Source organism: Falco punctatus (assembly GCF_963210335.1).
Source record: "Falco punctatus genome assembly, chromosome: 14".
Taxonomy (NCBI): domain Eukaryota; kingdom Metazoa; phylum Chordata; class Aves; order Falconiformes; family Falconidae; genus Falco; species Falco punctatus.
Genome location: NC_137594.1, coordinates 21,871,926 through 21,881,402, shown reverse-complemented (window position 1 = coordinate 21,881,402; position 9,477 = coordinate 21,871,926). Strand labels below are relative to the sequence as shown.

General features: G+C 63.3%; 1 protein-coding gene across 1 annotated transcript; it reads right to left on the bottom strand.

Moving 5' to 3' along the window:
* Positions 1-175: 175 nt before the first annotated feature.
* On the bottom strand, positions 176-8,995 carry FCSK (fucose kinase; the record flags this gene model as incomplete). The annotated part of the gene is made up of 23 exons (XM_080410936.1): positions 176-746; positions 949-1,172; positions 1,726-1,825; positions 2,022-2,209; positions 2,284-2,403; positions 2,540-2,683; positions 2,839-3,066; positions 3,176-3,342; positions 3,423-3,633; positions 3,869-4,239; positions 4,401-4,468; positions 4,534-4,704; positions 5,168-5,269; positions 5,373-5,500; positions 6,795-6,936; positions 7,118-7,237; positions 7,327-7,407; positions 7,558-7,655; positions 7,906-7,978; positions 8,238-8,363; positions 8,449-8,499; positions 8,682-8,839; positions 8,926-8,995. 23 exons carry the CDS (start codon positions 8,993-8,995, stop codon positions 630-632), a joined length of 3,258 nt encoding a protein of 1,085 aa, XP_080267062.1. The 3' UTR covers positions 176-629.
* Between the last annotated feature and the right edge of the window lie 482 nt (positions 8,996-9,477).

The following is a 9,477-nucleotide window of genomic DNA, read 5'->3' as shown; positions in this document are numbered from 1 at the left end:
TGCAGCGCTCCCCCCAGCCCCCAGCAGCCAGGGCTGGGGGGCCATGACCAGCCCCTGCACGCGGGGTCTGCCATTCTCAACCCCTGCAAGAGCTTTGCCCCCACACTGCTGGCCCCCTACTATCCCATAGGGAGGGGAGGAGCCCTGCTAGGGATAGATGGGCACAAACACATGCTGGGACCAAGCTTTTTTATTAAAAGAGACTGCAGGGACTAGTGATTCACTGCAGAAGTGTCAACACAGGAGAGGGACTTGACTCAACTCCACATCCAAGTGCATCCTTGGTGCAGGAGCACTGCACTGGAAGAGCAGGAAGGTTCCTGCTAGAAGCAGCATCACAAATGCTATTCTTTTCACTTTGGAGAACCATGAAAACTGGAGCGAAACCCCAAAATCAGCCTGGAGGCCCTAGCGCCTGTCCCTCCAGCAAGGCTAACCCTCCAGGGGTGGGTTTGCCTGCCCAGCTCGTCACAGCTTCTCCAGCCTCTGGCTTTTGGGGCAAGTAGCAGCACAAAAAGGCCACATCAAGACCTAAGGCACCTGCTAGAGCTGGCTGAAGGAGCTGCCTCTAAAGCAGCGGGGATTTCCTCCCCTGCCCCCTGCCAGGAACGGGTCAGGGCTAAAGTCCTTCACACAGTCATGAACCCTCCAGAGCCAGCACCATCCTTTGTATCGTGTCCCACACCCTCCACAGAGAAACCACCCGTGTCCACTTCGATGCTGTGGATGCTGAAGTTGCCCAGTCCCTAGAAAAAGAACGTTGCAGGCTGGGGCAGGAGCCAGCAAGGGACCTGCTCTCACCTCCAAGGCCCTGGGGAGGGCTAAAGGGACAACAAACAATCTTGTACCACTCACAGGGCGGTGAGATGCTCCTAGTGCTTGTGCTATATAAAGCAAACCTCTGCAAGCTGCCCGCGACAGCGAACTGCCTGGGAGCTCATATCTCACCTCAGTTTTTGCTAGAATTTGGTGCAAAGCCTCTTTCTGCCGAGGGATTTTGGTCAAGACGTAAAGGAAGCCGCCACCGCCGGCCCCAGCCAAGCACTGCCCATAGACATAGGGCCGGAGAGCATCCATCATGCGCCCAACAGCCAGCGGCTCGCACCCCGGGGCCATGCATTTCTTCTGCTGCCAGTAGCAGTCCAGACACTTGCCGATGAGCGGCAGTTTACCTGCACAGGAGAGGATATTGCAAACTATTTGCCTGTTTCTTGCCCAAGGGGCTGAAACTTGTCCCTGCCTCTCCTGCTCAGCCCAAGCTAAATTCCACTTTCTCATCTACCCAATTCCTCCCAGCTCTGCCTGGCGAGCAAGCAAAGCCAGCCCTGTCACGCTGCTGTTTATTTTTAATCCTCCACAGGGGGAAAATTTGCTTGCTTTAATGCTCCAGCTTCCCCTACACTGTATCGCAGCAGCCAAAAGCCAAATGAAGTCACTGCACAGGCTAGACATGGCCCCCAGCCCCATCACAAATGGCTCGCAGATAATCAACCAGACTCGGCATATCTAACCCCCCTTCCTCCAAGTCTTCATTCAAGCCTGAATTTTGGGGCATTGCCTGTAACGTGAGGGTGGGCCTGGGGAGGATTGGAGGCTTCTGCAGCTGCAAGAGCCAAAACCCACAGCCTCTGCCCCCACCCAGGACTGCACAGACTCGCCCGGGAGAAGTCTGTGTTTCTTCAGTTAGTAGAAGGGCCGGCCTGGCCCAGGAAAGGGGGCTCTCACCTTGCCTCAAGGCCTGGGCACACTCCTCGGCGTTGCTCACCAGCGCGTCGGCGTTTTGCACGGCCGAGGGCAGCCTGGCGTACCAGTTCCTCACCACATCCTGCAAGAGGCAAGAACGTCCCTGTCACCATCCTCCCGGCTCCAGCGGCACCAGGGAGGTAGCGCTGCACTCACAGCCTTCGCTGCCAGCCCTGTTGGGGTGGCAAAGCTCTGCACCAGCGAAGGAGAGAGACACCAAAGGCCACGGGGGGAGCAGAGGCCAGAGCCTGTGGCACCCAGTGGCACCCAGGTGTCACCTGGAGCAGGTTGCGGGCCAGGCGAGTCTTCCCAGTGTACACCAGCAGCAAGTGATCGTTGAGGGTCTGGATAAAACCACTGGGTACTGGGATCTTCTCCACCTCCACCCGGAGTGGCAGCTGGGCCTTCGACCTCCCGATTTTGATGCCGGGCACAAGCCCGCCCACCTGGTCCTGCCAGCCACCGCCTGCAGGACAGAGGGTCCTCAGCCACTGCCAGGCCCTCACACCCCACGGGCTGGCTGCTCCCGCTGGCCACTACCTGTTGTGAGCCTCTGCTCCAGGTGCAGCACAGCGTGGATGAGGGACTCGGTGCTGGCGAACTTCCCAGCCGCCCGGTACAGCGATGCCATCACTGCTCCCGCCAGGATGCTGCTGGTGCCTGCAGGGAGCACAGACACGGACAGGGCAGCGTGGCATCATGTGTGCCCGTGAGGGGTGGGGCTGGGGACAGCAAGGTGGACCACGCCAGTGGTGGCAGCAGGAGGGAATCCCCAGCCCTCTCCCTGCAGACTTACCGAGGCCAGACCCATGGGGCAGCTTGGACCAGGTGTGCACCTCAAAGCCACCCCCAAAGCTCTCAATCAGCTGGGCCTGCAGGGGTTTCTGCGAGGGGAACTGCACGACCTGGGTGCAGATGAAGGCAGCTTTGAGCAAGGCTCCTGAAAACAAAGAGAGCAAAGCTGATGATGCCTGCTGCACTACGTGGTCCCTCACCGCTTCATCCCCAGAAAGGGCCACCCTGGCACCATAGGGTAAGGACACAAAGGGGACATCACAGACGCAGAGCCAGGCCGTGCTGCTGGTGACACCTCACCTGGCGCGTGCGGCTGGCAGTAATCCTGCAAGTCCTGCAGCTCCTGGCACACCAGCTCTGCCACCGCCTCGCTCTGCGGCGTCCCGCTGAGGCTGACGAGGCGCAGCTCCGGCTCGCTGATGCGCCGTACCCGAGCACCGATGGGCCGGCACCCGTCCACCAGCACCGCCACGTCCACCACAGCCCCCCCGTGCTCGTATGTGATGGGGGGGGTGTCACTCCAGCCACCTGCCAAGACTCACCATCAGCCCCCCACAGCCCCCCAACTCTTCTTCCCCCAGCACCACAGGGCTGAGACACGGCTCATCTGTCTGGGGGGAGCGGGGGACGCACTCACCAGAGAGGTCCAGGCGGGCTGGACACACCACCTGCACCCAGTGCCCCAGGGGTGGCAGCTCCGCCGGCCCCACAGTGACAAACTGGCACGAGGACATCACTGCCTGCCGGACGAGGATCTGCTCGGCCCCCTCGTAATGCCGAGCGGCTCTCACCAGCAGAGCTGGCCTGAGAAGAGAAGGATGCTGAGGCCGCTGCCGCAGCTCCTTGACTGCACTGATGCTGCCGCTCACCAGCCCCAACCTCACCTGCTCATCCACTTCTGCCGCTCAGCAGCCAGCTCCCGGACACCGCCGGCGATGTCCCCGCTCTCCAGGCGCCTGAAAGCCGAGGCCCACTCCCTGTTGGCAGCGGGTCCACTCCGCAAGCCCCCTTCCCCTTGTGCCATGCAGCCCAGGACCTCAGCGATGCAGGCGAGCGCCCGAGCTGCAATGCCAGCGTCACCAGCCGTGGAGGCAACTAGAAAATAAAAAGGAGGCTGCAAAGCGACAGCCAGGTTGCAGGTCACCCCAAACCAGCCCACTTCTGCGATAAACTGGCTCCAGGGGAGATGGACTCGCATGGCTTGTGCCCACCCTGGCTTGTCGGATGCCTCAGGGTGCACCCCCATGAGGGTGGGGGTGTCACTGGAGGAGATGGAGACCACCAAACAGCCCTGATACCCAGAGATACACAGCTAGTGAGTCCAGCTCACCCTGGTCCAGTGTGCCCAGCACCGCCTCGTGGTAGCCCTCGTGGACGGCGCTGCGGGCGAGTGGCAGGAGGCTGCTGTCCTGGCGCCCCAGCAGCACCCGCCGCACCTTGCGCTGGCCCTGCAGGAAGAAGAGGGCCTGGCGGGCGCCCAGCTCGGCCGCCTTGTCCAGGCAGGGCAGCAGCTCCTGCCAGGACATGCGCCAGGCTGCCCGCCAGCGTGCCAGCCGCTCGCCGGCCACCGCCGCCGGGGCCAGCAGCCACAGCACATCCTCCAGCCCCAGCACCTCGCAGGCATGCAGCACTGGGAAGAGTCGGGCGCTGAGCAGGCAGCGGCTCCTCTGTGGCATCTCGGCATCCCAAAGGTCTCCTTCCCTGATGGAGGGAAAGCCTGTCAGCACTGCCCTGGGGTTTGGGGACACCTTCCGGGAAGGGAGCCGGGACACAGGCTGGACTGGAGTGGCTGTGACACCTCCCACTGCAGCCATCCCAGGGGAAGCCAGGTCTCCCATCCCATCCTGGCACGTGGCACCTACCGTATGCCCGTCCGATGGAAAAACTCAGCCCAGGGCACATTCAGGTAGGTGGCCTCTTCGGCAGGGCTCTGCAGGGGGGACAGTTACACCCTGGCTTTGCAGGGAGCCTCGAGCCACCTCGTCACCCCCGTACCTGCCAGTTGTCAAGGCGGCCAGTGAGAGTGTACACTTGGCAGGGCAGGTCACGCAGCCGGACGTGGTGGCCCTGCAGGACAATGTCATGCAGGGGACAGCCCTGCAGGGCTGCTGAGGAGCCTGCGGCGAGGCCTGAGAGCAGGCAGCCAGGACCGATCTCCAGGGGACCCTGCAGAAAAGGCAGCAGGACCCTGAGTGGCGTGGCTGGCCCCAAAGCAGCCCCCAAACCAGAGTCAGAACCCAACCTTGGAAGGGGACAACCATCCCGGGAGACAAGTTGGGGCCAGCAGGAGCCAGGGGGACACACTTTGCTTTGTCACAGGGCTGAAGGGACATGGACTGCAGAAATTCAGGCCAGGTGACAGCCTCCAGGGCTCACAGCCACGACAGAGCCCCCAAAGAGAGGGTCTGCCCTAGTCCCCAGGGCGGGACAGCTCAGCAGTAACAGCTTCCTCTCCTTGCCTGGGGAGGGTGACAGCCACCAGTCCCTAGCACCAGCCAAAAAGCAGCCCTGAAGAGGAAGGGCACCCAAAATCTCACAGCCATGGGTCCCCCATCCCAGCCAGGGTCACCTCACCCTGCCGCCCATTCAGTGCACTGACAACTCAGTCACCCCCACCCCAGCCACATACCTGGAGGTGACAGTGCTGGATGACACTGCCGGCTGCCAGCTGCACGGCTCCTTCCAGCAGGCAGTTGGTGACCGAAGAGCCGTCCTCCAGGAGATGGGGCTGCTGCCGAGGGCACAGAGGCAAGTAGGACCGGAGTCCGGCCACACAGCCCAGAGCAACCCCCAAAGAAATGTGCATGAGCAAGGCTGAGGCTGGAAGGACGTACATCCACGTGGGAATGGGCTGTTTTGCAGAAGTGGAGGTGGCTGGCAGAGCCAGGCAGGAGCGTCAGGCTGCGGATGTAGTCGCTCGCAGAGGTGGTCATGTAGTCATAAGACGCATCAGGGATGCAGGCTGCAGGGGGGAAGGAGAGCTGTCAGCACACCGATGGCAAATGTGGGTGTGTGACACCCGTGAGAGCCCAGGGCAGCCAGGCTGAACATCCCCAGTCAAAGGGGTGGGGAGAGAAGACCCGGGGACCCACAGCTGTGGGAGGAAACAGCTGGGGGCCAGGCCCTGAGCACCCCATCTCTCCCCATGCAGGGGAGGAGGGCTCAGGGATGGGTCACATCATATTACTGTGGGTTTGCATGGCAAGGTTTGGGGGGGGGGGGGGGGGGCGGGCAGGCTACAGGGGCAGCTTCTGTGAGAAGATGCCAGAAGCTTTCCCCATGACCAATGGAGCCCATGCCAGCTGGCTCCAAAACAGACCCGCCGCTGGCCAAAGCCGAGCTCATCAGTAACAGTGGCAGCACCTCTGTGACTGCGTAATAAGGAGGGGGGGTGGAAATTAATCTGTGCCAGCAGAAGGGAGGAGTGAAACTATGTGACAGCCACAACTCTGCAGACCCCCAGGTCAGTGCAGAAGGAGGGCAGGAGGTGCTCCAGGCGCCGGAGTGGAGACTCCCCGATAGCCCGCAGTAAAGCCCATGGTGAGGCAGGCTGTCCCCCTCAGCCCACGGAGCTCTGTGGTGGGGCAGATCTCCACCCACAGCCTGTGGAGGGCCCCACACTGGAGCAGGGGGATGCCTGCGGGACACTGTGACCTGTGGGAAGCCTGCGATGGAGCAGGTTTGCTGACTGACAGGACTCGTGACCCTGCAGGGGACCCAGGCTGGAGCAGTCTGCTCCTGAAGGACTGCACCCCGTAGGAAGGACCCACAGTGGAGCAGTGTGTGAAGAACAGTAGACCCTCGGAGGGACTCATGTTGGAGAAGTTTGGGAACTCTCCTGTGGGAGGGACCCCATGCTGGAGCAGGGGAAGAGTGTGAGGAGAAAGAAGCAGCAGAAACATGTCATGAACTGACTGACCGTAACCCCCATTCCCCATTCTCCTGTGCTGCGTGAGGGGAGAAGGTAGAGAAATGGGGAATTAAATTAATCCCAGGAAGAAGGGAGGGGTGGGGGGGGCAGGTGTTTTTTCTGATTTGAATGGAAATAAATTAAAATTTCCCCATCAAGCCTGTTTTGACCGTGATAGTAATTGCTGAGTGATCTCCTTGTCCTTATCTTGACCCACGAGACTTTCATTATATTTTCTCTCCCCTGTCCGGTTGAAGAGGGTAGCAAGAGTGCGTTTTTGGCGGACACCTGGCATTCAGCCAGGCTTAAACCACTACACACGTGCACCCACTGCAGCATCGCTCACCCATGCTAAGAGGGAAGGCATGGAGAGCTGTCCACAGCACGGAGCGGGCGCTCCTCACGCTGGCATCACTGCCACCCTTCACAAAATCCTCCTTCATCATCCCCTCTGCCATGCACAGCACAATGTCAAAGAAGAGGGAGAGCTGGGGACAGAAGGGACCTGTCAGGTACAGCCACACTGACACCCACCCTGCAGCTAGGTGCTCCTCTCCTGCCACCTCTCCCACCCAAATCTGGCAGCGTGGGGGCAAACAGGCTCTACAGAGATGGCCACCAGCAGCACCCGGGGGCAAGGGGTTCTGTTCCCCGCAGAGGGGCTGTCACCTGGATGGGTGGTGCCCCCGAGTCCAGCCCCATATAGGTGCAGGCATCCAGAGGAGGAATGACATGGGTGGCCAGAAGTTGCTCAGCAGCATCCGAGGAGAAGAAAACCACCCCACAGACCTGCCAGGACAAAGTGGGGCTGAGGCTGCAGCCACAGTGACACAAGAGACTGGGCTGGCAGGGCCACTGACACCTGAGTCCTGCCATACCAACGGGACAGTGCTGTCAGGCCCCGCACACTGCTGGATCTGGGCCTCCGTGCCTTTGTAGATGATGTCGTGCACCAGCCCCTGGGAGCAAGACCACCCCAGTGAGCTCTTCGGGGAGCCTCAGGCCCAGCAGCCGCAGCAGGGCTAGGACCTTCAGCACCCAAGGGACTGAAGGGGTGGGGACCCCTGCACCTCCAAGGGACGCTGCTTGAAGTGGGAGCTGCTACCGACCTGCTCATCAGTGAGGTAGACCCCATGGTCCCTGGCATATGCCTGGCTACCAGGCACTGCAATCACTCTGACCCCCTGGAAGCCATCCCAGTTGATCCCTGGGGAGAGAAGCAGAGACCAGTGCCAACTGGGCACAACTGCCTGAAAACTGGGCCTGCATCAGAGCAAATGACAGCCAGCCACCTTGCTGCAGGCACAACAGATGCTCCCAAACACACAGGGGTCAGCAATGCCCAAACATCCACATCCTCACAGGAGCACGGTGCAGGCTGAACCAGCTGTGCTGCTGGCTCTGGCCCCTGCCCCGAGCCAAAGCAGGTGCTGGAGGCGAGGCTGGCACCCACTCACCTGGTGATGAGGGCATGGTGAGGAGCATGTCGGTGCTGCAGACCCACACACCGGGCGGGGAGCCCACACAGAGCTGATGAGAGAAGGGCCACGTGCCCAAGGATGGCATGGAAGGGGCCTGGCCCTCGTGGGGCACCCAGCACCCTTTCTGCCTCACTGGGGCACCCAGCACCCTTTCTGCCTCACTGGGGCACCCAGCACCCTTTCTGCCTCACTGGGAGCCTGCTGAAGGCACCCCGAAGGTTTCAGGGGGAGCCAAACCCACCCATACGCCAGGGTGCCTAGTATCACTCGGCACAAGCCCAGGGCCCCCTCCCACAGGCCACACAGACCCGATGTGTCATGGTCCCCAGCAGGCTGTCCAGGTTGCAGACCAGAGCTTCGGCCGGGGCGTCGGGCTCCTCCACGGGCAGGCAGGTGAAGGCCCGGCCGCAGTCGTCGAAGGAGAAGTCCCGGCCCTGGGGGGAGGGTGCACACGGCGGGGTCACAGGGAGAGTGAGGGTGCAGCGGGGGGCCCCAGCCGGGCTGCAGGCAGGCTCTCACCATATGCAGAATGAGGATGCGGGCGTCCCTCAGGACATCGGCTGTCACCACCTGGGAGGGCAGAGCAGGGGCCGGTCAGCGGGGACGGGCCGGCCGGCCCCCCCTCCCGCTCCCAGCCTCCCCGGGCCCACCAGAGCCAGCCTCCCGACCCCCCATCCCCAGCGGGGACGGGACAACCAGCCCCCCTCCCGCCCCCAGGCCCCGTCCCCCCCAGCCCCAGCCGCGCCCCTCACCGTGCAGCCCGCCCGGGCGCTGAGGTGCTCGGCCGCCACCAGCAAGGCGTTGAGGGTGGCCCCGCCGCTGCCCAGGCGGGCCCAGGGGTCCTCCACGGCCAGGAGGAGCGGGGGGGGCCGCGGGCCCAGGCCGCCCCTCCGCCGGCGGGCCTCCAGCTCTGCCAAGCGAGAGGCGGGCGGCGCTCAGAGCCGGGCCCCCCCGCCGCGCCGGGGGGATAGGGCGAGCGCCAGCCCCGCCGCTTGCCTCGCTGGAAGGCGGCCACGCAACCGCCGCGCTGGCAGGTGAGGAGGAGGACGCTCCACTCCGCCGCCATGGCCGCGCCGCCGTACCCTCCCCGGCCCCGGTGAGGCGGCCGCGGTGCCTGCTGGGAGATGTAGTCCGGCCTTGCGTCCGCCGCGGGAGGCGCCCCGCGGAGGGACTGCATCTCCCAGCGTGCACTGCGCGGCGGCCGCTTAAAGGCACAGCGCGCCCCTACAGTGAGCCCCCGCGCTGTCCGCCCCCCCGCTCCGGGGGGGGCTGAAAGGGCGGAACAGGGTTTTTTGATGTTTTCTGCCCCAAAACGGGTCCCCGCCGGCGGCGCGCACCCCTGAGTGCTCCTGGTCATCTCTGTCATGAGCCCGCCCGGGCTCAGCCCGGCCTCTCGCAGCGGGGTGGGGGTGCCCGGGTGCTGGGGTGGGTGCCCGGTGGGTGCTGGGGTGGGTGCCGAAGTCGGTAGCGGAGGGGGGTAACGGGGAGGCACCGGAGGGAGTACCGGGATGGATACCGGGGGGTGCCGATGTACCGAGGGGGGTGTGG